General features: G+C 35.0%; 2 protein-coding genes and 1 non-coding gene across 5 annotated transcripts; 2 read left to right on the plus strand and 1 right to left on the minus strand.

The window, feature by feature from the left end:
- The first annotated feature begins 9,871 nt into the window (after positions 1–9,871).
- Positions 9,872–9,942, plus strand: TRNAG-CCC. Its single transcript has one exon. It is a non-coding gene; the product is annotated as a tRNA-Gly (tRNA).
- Positions 9,943–10,326: 384 nt separating this feature from the next.
- Positions 10,327–11,284, plus strand: LOC113338239 (transcription factor DYT1-like). The gene is made up of 4 exons (XM_026583694.1): positions 10,327–10,561; positions 10,638–10,820; positions 10,918–11,094; positions 11,195–11,284. Exons 1-4 carry the CDS (start codon positions 10,400–10,402, stop codon positions 11,282–11,284), a joined length of 612 nt encoding a protein of 203 aa, XP_026439479.1. The 5' UTR covers positions 10,327–10,399.
- On the minus strand, positions 11,146–18,392 carry LOC113338238. Of its 3 annotated transcripts, none has more exons than XM_026583692.1 (9): positions 18,228–18,392; positions 18,038–18,129; positions 16,288–16,373; positions 14,591–15,381; positions 14,128–14,488; positions 13,734–13,964; positions 13,509–13,633; positions 12,025–13,001; positions 11,146–11,621 (listed from the first exon to the last, which is right to left on the minus strand). In XM_026583692.1, the coding sequence occupies exons 2-9, from the start codon at positions 18,077–18,079 to the stop codon at positions 11,409–11,411; spliced, it is 2,826 nt and encodes a 941-aa protein (XP_026439477.1). In that variant the 5' UTR covers positions 18,080–18,129; positions 18,228–18,392; the 3' UTR covers positions 11,146–11,408. The 3 variants fall into 3 exon arrangements, with proteins under 3 accessions (XP_026439477.1, XP_026439476.1, XP_026439478.1); XM_026583691.1 differs by having other exon boundaries at positions 11,146–11,624; XM_026583693.1 differs by lacking the exons at positions 18,038–18,129; positions 18,228–18,392 and adding an exon at positions 16,562–16,841 and having other exon boundaries at positions 11,146–11,624.
- Positions 18,393–19,303: the final 911 nt, after the last annotated feature.

Genomic DNA, 19,303 nt, shown 5'->3' on the forward strand with positions numbered 1-19,303 from the left:
TCCTCGTACTGCTAAGGGTAATGATTCAGTCATGGTGGTGGTTCATCGTTATTCTAAGATGACATATTTTATTGCCTGTAAGAAGTCTACATATGCATCTAATGTAGCTTCTTTATTCTTTAAAGAGATTGTTCGTCTTCATGGAGTACCAAAATCAACTACCTCTGATCGTGATACAAAGTTTTTGAGTTACTTTTGGAAATATTTATGGATGCGACTTGGAACTACATTACAGTTTAGTACTACTTCTCTTCCGCAGACAAATGGTCAGACAGAGGTAGTTAATTGATCTTTGGGAAATTTAATTCGAGCCAAGTGCATGGACAATTGAAAACACTGGGATCTTCTTCTTCCACATATGGAATTTGCTTTTAATCCTCTATGAATCGATCTCCTGGTAAGACTCCTTTTGAGATTGTATATTCTAAAGTTCCTAATCATGTTTTGGATCTTGTGGTGCTTCCTAAATTACAGAACTCAAATACAAAAGCTGATGCAATTATTGAATGAGCTTTCTCAACTTCATCATGAAGTTAAAAACAAACTTTAGGAGTCAAATGCCAAGTATAAGGAAGCTGCAGATCGACACAAACGCCTTAAGATTTTTAAAGAAGGAGAATTGGTTATGATTCACTTACGCAAGGAGAGATTTCCAGTTGGTACTTACAATAAAACCAAAATGAAGAAATAAGGTTCATTTAAAGTCTTGAAACGTATCAATGACAATGCATATGTCATAGATCTTCCAGCTGATTGGAACATATCCAATGTGTTCAATATTCAAGAAGTTTTCACTTTCCATGGAGATAATGAGGTGTTGTTGCTTCCAGATATCTCGAGGACGAGCTCAATTCAAGAATGGGGGACTGATGTCGTACAACATACACAATGTCTTGCAGCATAAGCTTAGTCTTTTCTTATTTTCCTGTTATAGTTTTAAGAGTTCTATTTTTAGTTAAACACTTGTTTCCTACGTTAGTTAAACATCTTTATTTAGTTTTCAAGTCGGCTATATTAAGCCTTTAAAATTCGAGTCCTGTTTCAAGTTTAGACACACTATTATTATTAATCTATAACTTAAACAAGTTTGCTTTTCTGTCAACTTCTTTTCCTGCAACTTAACTTTCATCTTGTTTCGTATCTTTTCTTCTATTTCTCAACTCAGCAATCTCCGACTTGCTTTCATCTTTTATAAGTTCTACATTAGTTATTCAAGTAGCATTTAGTTGACTCTTTATTCATTCATATATTATTATTAGTGTCTCTAATATCTTTCTGGAACCTGTACAGATTTTTACAGTATATTAATGGATTTCCTCCTCATTCATAAATTTCCCAAAACCATGCATTCTGATTTAACATGTAAATATCGAGAAGAAAAAATTATTTGGTTTTGTCTTAGCTTACCCATTACTGTTGCATTTGCATGAATTTATCCCTTTTGTCTATTTTGGGTGACTTCTTGTCACCCTCAAGAATTATTGTAATATTACTCACGATATCAGAAAGCATAGAAAATGCGACTTATAATGGATGACAAAACATATAGCATGGTCGATGTTACTGTAGTTCAGTGGTTCAATTATAAAGAGGTGATACTAATGATCATCAGAGTTTGAAAATCGTCAATAGTAATCATTTATCAACTACTTTAAAAAAGAAACTCGTTGGCACTTCTTTTTAAAATTATAACTCTTTGTTACTAATTAAAACCTTGTATTAAATTCTATATCAAAAAAAAAATCAGTTCCAGAGCCTGATGGGTTCTGTTAGAGCATCGCTCGGTCGAACTCGCAAGTTTTGTTATCTCAAGTTTGTTTTCAATATTAAATGTACAAAACTATATCTTAATTTTTACTTTACTAAAGTCAAGTCTCGGACTAGGATTAGAGCATGGTAGTTGAGTATTATAGATCACCGAATGACCCTTGAAGATCGAAGACTGGAGAATAAATGAAGATATTTGCGAGAACTTCATCAACAAAGAGGTATATGAAGACTGAACTATCCCATTTACTCATTGCATATACCATTCTATCTTATGAGACTATGTCTTATGATTTTAGTAGATTTAATAATATTATAAAGAAGAGATTTAAATTTCAAGCTTGTCTTGGTTAAACTCTTGAGATATATTATTCAAGCAATGCATGTTCATAGATCTTAAGAAATCTTAGTTGGAACAATTTATTTTTCACAATCTATTTAATTTTGTTTCAATTTGATCATTTGGAAATTTCCCAGGCCACAATGCATATTGTCTACGTCTATTGGGAATGTTTCAAACTGAATTATGAGATATTTACAAATTGAATTATGAGAAATTAAAACTTCTTGGTACAAGGAACACATACTTTTATGATAACATAATCAGTTTAATTACGCAAATTGTATAGAGGTTTTCAAACCCCTTACATCTGAAGTCCGAGAATGGGGTAGGTTCACAAACCCTTACCATATGACTTCGCGAACTGCCAAGATTTGCAAATACATGTGCCCTAAACTCGCGAACTGCCGGTAGTCTGTAAACTTTTCCATTTTCAGTATTTGCAGAAGTTCATGAACTATTATATACGACTATGTTCGTTTTTGCTACTACCCTCGTAGCCACTTTTGAGATAACTTTATTCACAAAGTCACTTTGGGCATGTGGATTATTGTTTATTCTTGAGTGTTATTGAATACCACTAGTGCTTGTAAGTTAAAAAAACATACTTTCCTCACGGTTTCAGAATCTTGGACCATAGTGCATATGCATCTATGAAATCTCAAGGCATTTTAACATGCTTACACAAATTCATAATAAGATATTCATCTGAACTGGGAAAGTATTTTCTTGGATATCAAACTAAACTTAGCTTGAATTAAAACCTATTCGTAGCTTTGGAAATTTATAAATAGAGAGACTATTGAAACTTGTCGCTCTTGTGTCCTAGTTCCAAAACTAGAGTCATCCTATATAACCTAGGTTCTTCATAGTATTCCATTCTAGGTTACGACTTTGAAGATTTCACTTAGGATTTGTGAAGACTGGTCAGACTATCTTTTGACCTGATAAATCTTGTATACGGATTTTTTCCACTGATTGTTAAAGTTAAGGGACTTAAGATCGGAACAAAATAGATACACATCATAAAAGTTCTCTTCGGTCAGACTTTTTGATTCCTCAAGATAGATATATAAACTCTCCTTTGATTTGTTTGGATTGTTCTTGAGAGGTGAATAGTATCCAGGTTTCTTTACTACACTGTACTTTGTCTACTACAAAAAAATTTCCAAACCTAGATTGAAACATATCAAAGGAAAATCACATACTCTTGTTTGTTTGAGGCACATAGGTAACAAAAAACTTCACCGAGGTTTAAGCAACTCTTAGGCTGTAAAGGATGTCAGCTAAGGAAATCAAGTACGTAAAATCTTGCGAGGTTCAAGAGACATAAGGAACTCGATTTCATCTGAATTTCATGAAGGTTAATTCGGTATTAATTACATTCTAGTTCGCAGTCTAATAATATGCTAGTGTTTGTAGTGGTTCAATACAGTGTGGTGTTCAAAGATGGAAGAGGTCCCAGGGTTTTTCTATAAATACAGTTTTCCTTGTTAACAAAGTTCTTGTGTGTCTGTGCTTTTTACTTCTGCACATTAAAAGTTATTCTTTAGATTGTTAAAAGGACTACACATGTTCATACTCCTATCAAACGAAAAAGTTGCCTTTTCAAATGGTATCAGAGCGGATTCGTGTACTTGGAGTCATTCCCCAAGTACAAAAATTATTTTTCACTCACTTTAACGGATAATTTTCAAATCTAAAGAATAGATATCAACGCTTAAACATTGTAACCAGTAAATCGAGAAAATAGATGATTATGACAATAAATTGTGCCCACGTGGTACACGTAATCCTACTTAAGTTTTTAAGTGCCAACAAGATTCCTAGGGATCTATCAATAGTTGAGGAAAATAATTGAGGAAAACATTAAATCCTTTTGCTTTGATTGACTCAAGTGCTTATATTTATTATCACACGAGGAAACAAGTTGTTGTTAAGGAAAAAAGAGGAAAATGTGTACACCCTTTGCATTATTTGACTTAGATATTTTTTTGATTGTATCGATTTATGGCATAGGGAATGTAAGAATAGATGGTTGATGCAAATTTTTTCTTTAAAATATAAACAGTTGCACAAAATTTGTGGGTGTCTTGATTCTTTACCATGAAGAAAAATATAAGAAATTTGTTAATGTTGGTGGAATTTCCATTTCTCTATAAGTGGCAAGTGCAACTGCAACCTTTATGATGATGTTTTCATCATCAATTTTTGTGGTAAAGTTCTGCTCTCTGAAGAGGTTCCCAATTCCATACGGTATGTATACTTGCACATTTCGATATTTATTTTGAACGTTTAAATATCGATATCGTGTACATGTAAAAAATCAAATGTTGTGACACTTAATTATGTGTAATTTTGGGTGCATGCAACTCTTTATCTAATTGCAGTAGCTGCTGCATTTTTGGGGCAATGTTTCGTTAGGAAACTAAATTCCATACTAAAAATATCTTCAATCATTATATTCATTTTGTCTACTGTCATCTTTGCAAGTGCTCTAACAATGAGTATTTTTTCAAAACTCCTTATATTCTGATTTATCATAAACTTTGTGTTTTTGGACTTTTCTTTGAAGATGAATGTACTGATTATATCTTGATATTTGTTTGTTCTTAGGTGTTGTTGGGATCCATAAAATCTTGAGTAAGAAACATAATCATGAGTACATGGAATTTTTGAACTTTTGTGAAAACTAAAAATATCCATGGAATTCGTCGATGTTGCTGAAGCAATTGCGAAGGAAGAAGACATCCTAGTACAAAAAGTCTTGTTATCCAACTCTAAGGAAAGCGGTACAATGAAATGTGTTGGTCAATACCTTATTGACTAAACCCCATGGATACACTGTTAAGAAGGTAATAAAAGTTGATATTTGATATTGTTGGTTTACATGGTGATTTTTGTGCGTGACTTCTAATTGATGCATCCTCGTTTTCATTATTTTAGTTTGGATCTTAATTTATTAGACTTATACACATGCGATTCAAAATGCAAGCATCTATGTTACTTAAATGATAAATTATACACGGCAAAACCACCAAAAAGAAAAATTTGTTTGAAATATGGCAAGCCTCTATAAGCTTTGCCTTGTGTCTCATATTTCATTTCTTAATTCAACATCATCTTCTTTGTAAGCTTTATTAACTTTTAAATTAAACAACGTTGTTACATTAAATAATATAGAAGCCACCAAATACAATAGTTAGCCTATAATATGGGTTGTTTAGAAACTTATGTTACCTAAACCTTAGATTCAAAAGTAGTAATGGCGGACTGTTAATTGGTTTAGAAAAACATATTTACAGAACCTATAGAGGATAGCCCATTATTAGAGATTTGTAGAGCCAGTCTCCTCAAACATCTCATTAGAATAAATGTTTCACGTATTGGTATGATGTTTTTAAAATTATTTTTCTTAAATAAAGAAGACAGTCAAGTAGCCTCGAGTTGATACAAAAGATTTGATGTTTGGACATAAATATGCATGTTTCCTTTATACCCTTGGATATTTCTATATAGCTCGTCTTTGAAAACATATTTTATATGTGATATCCAGGGTTTCTTTGTTCTTATAACACAATTAGTATGTGAGGTTAACCTTGGCATGCCTTGGATGGATCTTTCTTTGAAACAATTGTATGATCATCTAATAACTCAACCAATTCCTACTAATAGTTACTGATAAACATTACACCCTCAATTTGTCTGACGTAAGTGAGTGCTTACTGCATAAGCATGAGTTAAGATTCCCAACGACTACAAATAATTGTATGAAAAGATATCATCATAGACATCCAAATATAAGGCTATATGCCTGCAAGACTTAAAGTAAATGTAAATTCTACAGTAAACAACTCTGGAATTTGTATTACTAGTCTGAATTTTTTCCCGAGTTTTAAAGAGATTTGAAATGTACCCTTTTACCATACCAAGTTCACCTATATTCATATCTTTGGTTGTTCATTATGTACTCGTAACATGTTTATTTTTCGGATCATACGTAGTAACTTTGTAGTTGCATAAAATCTGACAACTACTACACCCAAAAAAGATCCAACTACTATAAAGTATGAAAATTCAAAGATATATAACAACAATAATAAGTAAAATGCATATAAATAAGTATAAACATAAGCAGTTAATGTGGTTCGGTTATTTCAAGACCTACATCCACGAGAAGGAAAGTGTGTTGTATTGTTGATATTGCAAGGTATTACTCTTTCACTCAGGATCTGCAAGTATGAACTCTCTTTTTACTTTACTATTTCTCATCATCTCTCTTCTCATAAAGGTTTTCTCTAAGACCAGCTCTCTCAAAACGTGTCCCTCTCCGTTACATAAGTTGGATATTTATAGACAGTAGGAGTTCACAAGGTATGCTTGGGTGCTTCTCAGACTAATAAATTTTGGTACTTCTCCTTATCGCTCGGGCATGCCTTCCGCTGAAATATTTCGTATGTTCTCCTCCAGCGGTTAGCAACTCGATCTACGTATTGTCGAACGATCTAAAACATCATATTTTCTCCTACAATTGTAATTTATTCCTACTAAAGCCGCATTTAATGCTTTATCTCTGGTTCAAACTTGAACTTACATTAGTTTGACTCACATTCCATGTGTCACCTCGGAGTCGAAGCGGTAGATACCTTGATTCTTGTGTAATCATCTTTTAGGACCTCTTTGATGTTTCTCATTTACCTTCTTATCTTACATATTCCTTCATAGATGCAGCTACCTGTCAATATGCTATTTTCCACTCACACACTCAACAATGTAAGTTGTTTTCTTTATAATGGTAGGCTTAGAAACATGCGATTATAAACCAAAAGAGCACGGCGTCTATAACTAAGACAATGGAAAATATAGGTCGATCCTATGGGGAGTTGGATCGATGAAAGTAAACCTCTAAGATCTACTAGTATTAATTTAGAAACAGATGGGCTTGTCGATATGTATAGTATGAATGATTAGACTACAAAAACAAGATTAGAATGCAATTAGAAATAACTAGGGAAATTGAATCCATTGCTTAACCTGCACTAGATAATTAAGCTATGGATATTACTTTTCTCCCTTTAATGAATAGCAGTGAAGATTCGAGTCTGCCGCATATTCAAGGTGATCTAAAGATGGATAATATATGGCAACTAAAGTATTCATCCTAAGCATTAATTGTGATTAAAGCACAACTAATCAAAAGACAAATCGATTCATTTAAGCATGAATTGAAGTACAACAACATCGAACTATTGCAACCACTTAGGTTGCATGACAAACAAGGTGAAAGTAATATGTTGTAGCATAAAGGTTAAATTTATCCTTAAGCAGTTAAGCACAACAAGAACAAATTCATAACCAAAATTATCTAATATTAGATTAAGAGCTTCATCAAAGTCCTAGCTAAGAAATTAGAACATGATAGAAAACTAATGAAAATGAACATATTGCTTAGTGCACCGGCTACTCGGGGAATCATTTTCCTCTATAACCCTCCTCTCTTCTTATACATAAAATTCCCATCAGATATCAATAGTAGACAACCATAAAATTAGGTATAAGAATTCTGTCACTTACTAGTTGTCTAATCAAAAGTGAACCACTTCATCTTGACCACTCACTGTCTTCAGTATGGCGCTGCCTTTTACTGACCTAGTCATTACAGATTGATATAAAATTTCATGCTCAATTATATTCATCTTCCTCTTACTGTTTGAATAATGAAACCTCGAGCTAGGTCACGGTTGTTGACAAGATTGAGTGAGAGAAAGAGAGAACTGGAGGTTTGATGTGTGTTTAGGTTGGGTATAAAGGAAAGGTGGAGTGGATGGGGAGGGGTGAGGTCGTGGTGGTTATAATACACAATATAGAAGATGGAGTGAATTGAGACAAAACTGAAGCTTCTGGTCATCAGGATTTTTGCGAAGAAAAGTGTTTCTAGGGTGTTTCTCAGTAACACCTACGTTTGGTGTTTGGGAAAGAAGTATTTTCTAGTGTAAGGCATGAATACGTGATTGACATGTTCACTGGTGCCTACGGATTTCTTATGAGTGCGCCAACGGATCGCACAAGTTCTTCTTTTTACTCTTCATTACCTTTTACTCCTTATCTTCAGTTGTCACCAGATACCCATTTCTCTGCTCATTTTGCTTCTCCATACTTCCAAGTTTTATTTAACTACCTAAAATCACAAAATTAAATTAGATACAATAATTATACTTGAAAACAGTAAAATCCATACTTTGGTATAAGATAGGAAATTAAAGCACATGAGACGGGATTAAATGCCAATAAAATGTTATAAAAATATGCAATATTTGGAACCTATCATATAACAAGATGGTTAATAAGATTTCAACTTTACAAGAGCCAAAAGAAAAACTTACAATGAAACTCGCCAGTACAAAAGAGTTGATGTACATTATCATGAAACACAATTGTATAGGCATAGCATGCTTTGGTCTACTTTAGCTCTTTGTATCTAAATTTTGTTTGTAATTAAGTTAAGAAATGAATTACACCTTTCTCACAACAGAGTCGTCCTTTGTATAAAATATCCTGTTGCAAGTTATATTTCTTTTTTGTCCCCTACATTCAACCAATGGGTTAGCTGATAAAATATATAAAGCCAATGAGTATTTTTTTTATAGGGCATATTGCACCAAAGCTTGTCGGACATGCTTTCTCAGTTTCCTCAAACATCTGATTGTTTTTTTTACTCGATAAAATATGTTATCATATTGGGTAACATTAGAAACTCTGGTATCTAAAACAATTATTCAAGTTGTATTTAGTTGTCTTTTTCTTCAGTGAAAAAAATCATATACTTTTTATTAGTGTTTTTAAACATATAGATTTTTTATTGTATATTAGAGCGACTTTCTCCTTCATTCATGAATTTTCCAAGATCATGCATTTTGATGGTTTAACATGTAAGCAATTATATTGCATTGACACAATGAGCATTAGCTTAATGGTTATCGCATGAATCTACCCCTTAATCTACTTTAGGTAAAAAAAAAAGTTATCCTCACTAATAATTATCATAATGTTCCTCACATGCTATAAGAAAGCAGAGAAAACGCGGCCACTAATGGTACCAAAACATATACAAGGCCATCAGACTTAGCCAAACTACTAAGACTAAGGGTCAAGTAAGTTAGTGCTTTGAAGTAAAGGAAAATACCCCTCACAACCTGTTTGAATACAACTTAGAAGAAATTATTTTTCGGCTTCTGAATAAAAAAACTCGTAAGTTGTAATTTAGAATGATTTTTGAAAGTAAAAATGCCAAATCTTCGTGAAACATATTGTTTTTGCTTCTAATTTCTGGAATTGACCACCGGCATCCAATTACCCTAATCATCTCAATTTTTTCAACCCATATTCATACACTAGTTTCCTGTAATCAAAATTCACAAATTTTTAAGACATACTTGAATGTTTAAGAAGCCAGAAGATCAAAAGGAAAAGGAAAATCGAAAGACAACACGAAACATGACGATTCTTTTAAATATATAGTCTGCGGAATTTTCTCATACTCCTAAAATAATTTCCCAATAAAACAAATACCGCCCAAAACTTTTGCTCGTGCCATAATCTTAATCCATATCTTTGAACTTTAGGTTTGACAAAATAAATTTAGAGAAACCAAACAATATGGCAGCTTCTCGCCAGGGAATTCTAAGAATCAAAAGCCAAGTGGGCTATTTACAATCTAGATTAAAAGGTTCAAATATCCTTCAGCATAAACTAGGAACGCCAAGGGCGCATCTGGTGTAGTGGTATCATAGTACCCTCCCACGGTACTGACCAGGGTTCGATTCCCTGGATGCGCACTTTTTTTATTCCCCAGAGAAATTTTCCACAACACAAGTGGAGAGTGAAGTGTCTGAAGACCACGGCATGTGAAGGACAATGATGTTTTTGATTAGGTTACCTACCTTCTGAAATGAGGGTACTTGGACAATTGTGACACACAATAATAACAAGCAACTACATGAGAGGTAGTTGTCAGAGTTACTTTCAATTTTCACAATCAAAAGTACATTTCAGTTAAGATATTTATAACTGTAACTAATTCATCTCCATGGAATGGTCTCTCTACACCAACAAAATTATTGTACGGTCCTAACAAACGTACCCCCACCATCCTAAACAAACATATTTCCCCTGTTCCTCCTTCACTTCCACTGATAGTCTCATGACTAGCAGCAGCTACCTAGAATGCTCTTGCTCTCTCAAATATATATAGTTTCCTTCTTTCTCAACCTCTAAGCCTTCCACATTATAGAAATGAAGTTTGCAGGTTGCGGCAGCGGACGAGGTAGAGGAAAACTCAATGAACATGGGATCATGGAATTCAAGTCTAAAAACTTGGATGCTGAGAGGAGAAGAAGAGGAAAACTTAACCAAAGAATCAAGGATTTACGTGCCGCGGTTCCTATTATCAGTAACGTAATATCATTTTTAAACTATGATCAGAACCATAACATATCAAATATCATGAGCTAATTTTTCTTTCTGAATTCAGATGACTAAAGCGGCCACTCTAGACGATGCAATAACATACATTAACGCGTTAAAACAACAAGTAGACGGTCTCAGTGATTGTCTTGAACAAATGGATACTACAGTACTTCCTCGAGCAGTAGAAATAGAGGAGACTCAGGTCCAAGTTGAACTGGATCAAAATATTGAGAAATGCAGTATAGTTGTAATGCAACTGTTCTTAGCCTTCCTTTTTCGCTAATTAAACAGTTAGGACTGCTCTTTGTTTGAGTTTTACCATACTAATGAACTGAGTAATGCAGGAGGAAGTTAAGGTAAGCTACTTAGAAGAAAATAAATTGTGCATCAAGATAGTATGCTATTCAAGAAGAGGTATTTTCACCACATTGCTGGAACTAATGACTTCTCTGGGGTTTGAAATTATGGACAACAATTTTAGCTCCTTCAAAGGTGTTTGTCTCACTACCTTATCTGTCAAGGTAAAAATTTGCAAATTTCTTTAAGTTTTGCTGATTAAAATTAAAAATGCAAGACTAAAATTCATTGCATTCAATTTTGTTTCTTTGGTGAGATCTACAGGGGAGTAAGGTGGAAGTGACTGAACTGGAGAAACTTGAAGAGTATCTGCTACAAGCTGTTACAAGTTTGAACAACAACTTCAAACTCTAACTGATCCAGTATCTCAAAAACATTTGGATCAGCATCTCTAAACACTACATCTAAAAGGATTTACATGGCAGTATGAATATTGGTATTTCTTTCTATCTGTACCTGGCTCTCTGTGTTTTACTTATCAATGTGCTTGCCATCCCCCTACTTCATCATCGAACCGGAGAGTCAGCATCAAACTATCTGAACAGTCATCTTCTTTTTTGGGGACTTTGTTCAAGATTCCGTTGATCCTACTGGGTGCCCCATCTATCTTGCATTCAGAACTCTTCTCCTTTTCTGCAGCTGGCTTATGATCTATGCTGGCCGATTGCATTTGAAGGCAATGATCGGTGACCTGCTGAAGGCATTTTTATATTATCACATTCAGTTCTAACTGATATTTGTATAACTAATGATAATAAATGTTTAGATAATCTAAGACTAGTTTGGATATAGCAGAGTTCAACTTTTTAATCACAAAGTTGTGTAGGTCAAAAGATGCACAAAGTTACTTTTTAATCTTCTGCTTTTGCTGAATGGTAGAAGTAACCCATTTAAGACCATTTAGCAAAAAAACTTAAAAGAAATTTGTCCTGCCATTCGGACTGACATAGTTATGCCCACAAAGAGTGTGTCAAACTAGCGACGGACAGAAACATGTGTAGGCATTTGTTAAGGACTATTTGGAATTTGCCTAAAACAAAATGACTCTTCAGCCGCACAAAAGAACACTTCATTCGACGGGTTTAGGACTATACCTGATGATTTTGTGAGTAAAACTCTTGAGAATCTGAAACTTGTATGTGTTTCTGACGCTGAACAGGGGAGACTTGAAAGTACTCGCTTGTCGAAGCGTCCAAACTAATCTGCTTTCTTTTCAAGGAGCTTAAATCATTGGCAGGCTTGGTGAAACCAGGAGGAGGTTCCAACAAAGCTGCCTGTATAGCTTGTCTCGAGAATGCAGGAGGAGGTTCCAAGATAGCAGCATCAGCAGTAGTTGGTCTCGAGAACCCAGGACGAGGTTCCAAGATAGCAGCATCAGCAGTAGCTGGTCTCGAGAACCCAGGAGGAGGTTCCAGGATAGTTGGTCTTGAGAATCCAGGAGGAGCATCACATTGAGGTTGCTCTTTTTTGATTGTTGATATAGGCTGCTTTGCTGAATCGTCAGACCTCTTGGATGCATTTATTACATTTGAACACACTTTTTTCGTACTTTTTACATCAACCTGCATTCTTTTCTCCACACAATTTGATTTCAGTACGACTTCATCTGTTTTCCTGACATCTTTTCCTCCCACCATGTCGATGTCCATATCGATTCCCATTGAGTCTCTTCTGATGATACTCGGTATGTCAACATCAGTATCGTGGGTCTTGTCTTTCAACAGACTCTTTTCTGAAGTTTTGGTGGAAGGATGATGCTTCACTCGGTCAGCATCAGAGTCGTAGTTGTTGCACGGTGAATAGTCTTTGTCTTTTTGCTGATGTTCCTCTGAAGCTTTTGTGGAAGGATGGTGCTTCACTCGGTCAGCATCAGAGTCATAGTTGTTGCATTGGGAATAGTTTTTCCCTTTATGCCGACACATCTCTGAAGGCTTGCTAGAAGGACGGCACTTCGGTTGGTCAACATAAGAATCAAAGTTGTTTGGGGGACTCTTTGCTGAAGGTTCCGGAGAAGAACGGTGCTTCTTCACAGATCGAAAAACTCCACATAGATAGAACTTCGAATTAATTTCTGTTCAGAGTAGAAACATCAATATCTTTTCTTCAAGCAAAAACTCTTTACAAGAGACATACACCCTAAACAAATAGAAACTAAAACACAATTAAAAAAACTTCATACATAAGCGCCATCGATCCATGGTGAGTCACCATTTGGAGGCTTTCAATATCTTTGAATAGCATACCCCTTAAGGCCTTAACTCATACGGAGTATTATAAATATGACATCCTCTCGAAAAGAAAGACAAAAAGCTTACTGATCCAAACTCTACACATTTGTCACGTCCTGACCAACTAAATTATAATCTCATGTTCAAAAGGTAAGGAATATTGTAATTGAAAGGAGGGCACTGAAAGTGAAGGAAATGTACTCCTTTTAAATAGCTTAACACTATTTGTGTGTGGTTAGCTGTTTTTTCGTTATTAGACTTTCCCTCTTAAAGCAATAATGTTTTTTACCGTCCTCATATATTGATTAATTTAATAAAATCTATAGTACCAATGAAACCGAAAAACTCACTCTGACAATCCGCAGGCAACTTTTTCGAGGTAAATATCAGCAACTCGACATCATTCAAGCAGCTCCGCATGGTCAAATCCCTCGATACGATAAAATCAGAAAGGATATGATAGTTCTTTGTGGATCTGCAGCACAAATAGGATAGCAAAATACTACAGATTATTCTTTTACCCTCACCAAGAACAAAATTACAGATGGAAACTGACAAAAAGATGAGTATCAAACCTCTCATCGTCTCCAGGGAGAAAATAAAGGGCAATATCATCCTTAGTAGGACATAATCTATTAAAATTCTCAACATAAACATCGCTACGAGGATGCAGCTTAAATTGCAGCAGTCTAGGCATTTCCTTAAAAGCCTTGGCTGCTTTTACATGAACCTTTCGAGGGGGATGAGCCTGTAATCCTTCGTACGACCCATCCATAAGAGTTGTGCCCATGATCTCAAAGCTTCCCCTGGAGAAGAACAATTTGAACTTAAGTAAAGCATGGACAAACAATTGTTTATATGCACAGAAATTTTGAGAAGGATGTACATTCCATGGAACAGGCACATCGTACAGAAGCAGTAACTTCTTCAGTATTATTCAAATAGAGAGAAAAGGCAGAAGTTACTCACTTCCATGTGGCGCTTATAGAAAGATGGTCCGGAAGCCCCTTCTCAAACATATCATATTCCTTAGATGAAGATCCGTCCTTTGAACATCCAACTTCTTTGGCAGGTGGAGAAGAAACGTGAACTGATTCCTGTTCAGGTAGATCAAACTCTCCAACTGGTGACTTAACATGCTTTGAGCTTCCAACTGGTTTAGCAGGTGGGGGAGATACGTGAAATGATTCCTCTTCCCGTAGAACAAACTCTTGAGATGGTGAATTTACATGCTTTGAGCTTCCAACTGGTTTAGCAGGTGGGGGAGATGCGTGAAATTTCTCCTCCTGTAGAACATACTTTTTAACTGGTGGCTTAACAACCTCAGTGCCTGAAAAAAACTTCACAATTAACAACTGGTATATAACTCGATGTAACCGAAATTCCAGATAACAGGTAATAACGAAGCTCATGTAGGCTCAAAAAGGTTTACCTGGCTTGTTTTTTCTTGACAATTCTGTCACTTTATGCTTATCATTTGCAACACTTTCGATAGGTCGGGACCAATTTGATGGAGAACGATGTGTTTTGGCATCAGAATCTCTCATTTTAGGTTTCCCCGCATGTGAGTGTAAGGAAGTCTTAATAACTTGTGGCTGTTTAATGCTAGGTTGACCCCTAGTAGGTACTGAAAAACAAAAATATCCAGGAGGTGATGTATGTTGTGAGGGTAACGGACTTGTGGAAAACCTCTTCAACGTTTCAGACTCGGCATCAGAATCTCTCACTTTCAGTTTCCCCGCATGTGAGTGTAGAGAAGTATTAGTAACTTGTGTCTGTTTTATGCTAGGTTGTCCCCTAGTAGGCACTGAAAAGCTAAAATATCCAGGAGGTGATGTATGTTGTGAGGGACTTGTGGAAAACCTCTTCGATGCTTCAGACACAGAAGCAGGATATTTTCTTGAGGTTATATGACTCAGGTTTCTAGAAGAACCAGTCTGTGAGCCCATCCTGGCCATACCAGCTGCCTCTCCGCTTGATAGCTTAACGGCATCTGCAACATCAAGGTATTTTACCTTTCCTGTTTGAACCTCCTTTATATAATCTCTTGATGAACGCGATGAACGTGCAGCAGAAATGAGACGCGAACCTAACTTTGTTTGAGGATTTTCTGATGTTTTACGCGGAAGTTGCACACTGGTCATGATTTCACTCTTAGAACATGCTGCACAAGACCATTTTTCTGGACGTTCAGGCATCTTCCTTCCAAAGCCCATGCAATAGCTGAAAATAGGAGGACAAAAGACATTCAACTATCTCCAGTATTATTTCAATGATCGAAAGAATTATATGGAAAAACGCCTGGCCCAGCTTAACATGGTTTATGCGTTCCAGATGTGATTATATCACTGTTCAACATTTTAATAATCTCCTTCTTCCACTGCCACCCACATTACCATGGTTACATCTCTACATTCTTACAGTAAAGGAACCCCGCTATTTGCATCCAATTTACTACATGTCTAAGATGTAAAACCTAACGAGAGTGCAGATTCTGACGGGCAAAATTAGAATACCTTTGGGAGCTTGATCTCGATTGCTACCAATCTTGTGGAATGACACAATAGTGTGTGCACATATGTACTGTGTACTTAAAAACTCTGGTGTGGTACGCTGGTACTATTTAAATCACCTCAAAGATTAAATCATTTTGCACTCAAACCATAGTTAAAAAAAGAAAATGTCTGGAAAAGACAGAGATCATGCATCAAATTCGAAAAGAAAATCTTAAATGTGACTGAATCAGTTTTCGATTCCAATTACTGCTTAACAGTGAACATCCCATGCTATAATAATTGATGCTCAATACATAGTTATTGACTCTTATGGGACTTATAACACATGTTTTGGCAGTTTCTTAATTAATCCCAGTAGAAAAATGCAGAAATGTGATATAATCATATAGCATTGAGCATCTAACTAGGAAACACTCGTCGTGTTAAGTATGCAACCTTGCTATGGAAGAGATATGGAACTACTGACAAGCAAAACCTAATCAATTTACACCCGTAAGAGGACCGATTCCAATACCCAACAAAATGAAAAAAACACAAAAGATGGCAAAGATATCTTGGAGTACTCAGCAAAATGAAATACATACACTAGCAGAAGAGATAAATGAGTACATACATATGCTCTTTAGAAACCTTGCAAATGAAACAAGTTTCTAGAAGGCTTGAATTGCCAGCATCCCCACAAGTATCACAGGGTCGATTCTGCACAATGAAAAGAGAATATATCTAAGTATGAGATTGACGGTGCCCATGACCCACGCTTTAGGAATTACTCCAGCGGACAAAAACTGAGAATAATAACATAATTGTTATCAAAAAAAAAAAGAGAGAGAATAATAACATAATTAACTGATTGTATAGGTAGTGTTCTGGCACTATCAAACTAATACCTCTCTTGGAATCTTTCCATGATGTTTAAGATCACAATTTGAAAAACTAGTATCAGTATCACCACAACTTCTAATTGAATTTGAACCCCTTTTCTGCTTTTTCCCCTTTCCTAATTTTTATATAATAAGATTTTTAACTAATCACTCAACTTTCACTTCCTAAACAACTACTGTCACTCTTAAAGTTCTTAACAATCAAACTTGACACATTGAAGAGTGATCACTCAACCTACAGTGACATGCACTAATTCACAAGAGATAAGAGTTGCAGAGAGGAAAAATAACAAAATCAAAGACGATATTAACAAGAAAAGAAATTGGGCTCTGTCTCTCTTATATATCTCAAGCTTGGGAAACCAACCATTTTTTATTAATTTTTCTTTGAATATAATGCATGCAGTAATTACCCTTAACTAAAATATTAGCCTATTTTGTCTTGGAAATGACGGATTTATCCATGCCTTGGACAACCCTAATCAGTTTTTGTGAAAAATACAACCCTAATCAGTTTTTGTGAAAAATCGGTTTCCAATGTAATAGAACAAAAATAATAGTCAATTTTATATTAGAAATGACATAGTTATAGTACCTATATCTCGACTATCCTAATCAGTTTCCGTGAAAAATCAGTTTCTAATGCAATAGAACAAAAATAATAAGTTTTTAATGCTGTAAAAATTGAAACTTATCCAAAATTGCATTAATAATTTTGTTTTGAAAATCATAAAACCATTGGACCCAGTAGAGTTCTTGATGTATCTCGAATAATTGCATAGGATGCTTAGTAATATCAAAAGTCTGATAATAAATGCCATACTTAAAAAGTAAAACCTGCTGCATTGATATTGGCATACCAAGATGTATCTTAACAAGTATAATAACATGATTCGAACAAGTAAAAGAATACCAGGCTATATATATAGGCTATCATCATTATATGCTTTTCTTCAGAATATGTACCAAAATGTGTCAAAGTAGACTGTGTTTGAAAAATGTTAAAGTTAACTGGACCATTCATGAATTTGGGCCCATGGATCCATACCCAAAGCATGAATCTTCCTAAAAGTTTGATTTTGGTCTTCCCCTTTCTCAGTGGTCTCAGACCTAGAATGAAGACACCATTCCTTCATGATCAAGTAATCAATAGTGAGTTTATAGGTCAACAACCCACTAACTGAACCATTAGAGTAAAAGGGTTTCTCCCAAAATGGGTTTTCATGGAAGATGAAGTTGGAAAAACCAGTAAAATCAGTAAATCCCCCATCACATAAACAGAGAAACTGAACTCTAGTAACAAAACTGTAATGGAAAATCCAAAAAAAGAAGAAAAAAATCCAGGTAAAATCAACTTGAACAAAACCCCTTTTTGCTTAGAGTCAAGATAAAAATCAAGAAAAAAATTTAAGAATAATTAAAAAAAATCCAAACCCCATTCCATGTATGAAACAGAGAGAGGAAGCAGCAACATAAACCTACCGGGTTTGATCCTTGCATATTCCTTTGACCCTCTTCTTCCATTTTTCAGTTTTTCTTTAAACTTTTCTTCCCTCTCTGTTAATAACAAATTTCTGCAAAATAAAGAAAATAGACTAAAAATAAGGAAAAAAATCAAAACAAACCAAAAAAAAAAAAAACACAAATATTCTGCTTCCTTGAAACCACCTACATTATCTAATTTCTCAACCAAACCTCCGGTTTCTCAGTTCAAATAAAACCTATCTCCTTTCTATTCAAACCCTTGTCTTATTTTTCTTCTATATTCACAAATGATGTAACTCTGCAGACCTTCATGTGCTCTCTGTGGTTAAAAGCTCTTTTTATAAATATGAATACAGACAACAATAGCAAAAGCAGAACAGGGGAGGTGAAGGCAATTCTGTTTTTTTAAAAGACTGGGAGGTTGATGCGACGATAATGACATTTCACTTACTTTAGACCGTCTGATGGTTTTTCTTTATAGTGTTGTGATCCTAGTTAGCAATTCGGGATTCGGCAAACGTACGGAACGACCAACGTACGAGTATTATACGGTTTTGTAAAATTCAGATTCGGTCCAAAATTCGGTCAATGGGACGTGATTCGTCAGTAATTCGGAACGGCATACATACGTGTATAATTCGATTTATAAATGTGAGTTCGGCTCTGAAAATTCGGTATCTATATATAACAAATAATTTGTATTTATAAGGTCATAGACCAATTTTTATGCATATGTGTGAGTTATTAAAGAAAAAATAAACTTAATATGATGATATTAATAATATATACAACATTAGTTATCCAAGAGGACGTCGTATGGTGGTTTAGATGCTTGGTTAGTGAGTTTGAGATCTCTCACCTTCACCTTCAAATCTCTTCAGTCGTTTTTGTTTCATAAAAATTACAACACGTCTAATATTCGGTCGTGTATGCTCGGGAGGCAGTAAAGCCCAAAAAGTGGAGTCTTTGAAAAGTAAAAGCTAACGAATTTATGGCGAATTAAGCGGACGTATCATTCGGGATACGTAAAATTCGTGAACGATTCGCGAATAATCCGGGAATGCCACATAATACGCGACTTGTGTTCGGAGTTGCAAACGTACGTGAATAAGACGGTAAAATTCGTGATAGGGAAAAATTCGTGAATGATTCGCGAACTTACTAACTAGGATTGTGATTTCACAGTACCATTTTGGTGAAAGAATTGGGTTTTGTTCAGCCGAGGAGAAAAATCAAAGAAAAATTCTGCTTTTGAGGGTGTTT

This window comes from Papaver somniferum, unplaced genomic scaffold, assembly GCF_003573695.1.
Source record: "Papaver somniferum cultivar HN1 unplaced genomic scaffold, ASM357369v1 unplaced-scaffold_19, whole genome shotgun sequence".
NCBI lineage: Eukaryota > Viridiplantae > Streptophyta > Magnoliopsida > Ranunculales > Papaveraceae > Papaver > Papaver somniferum.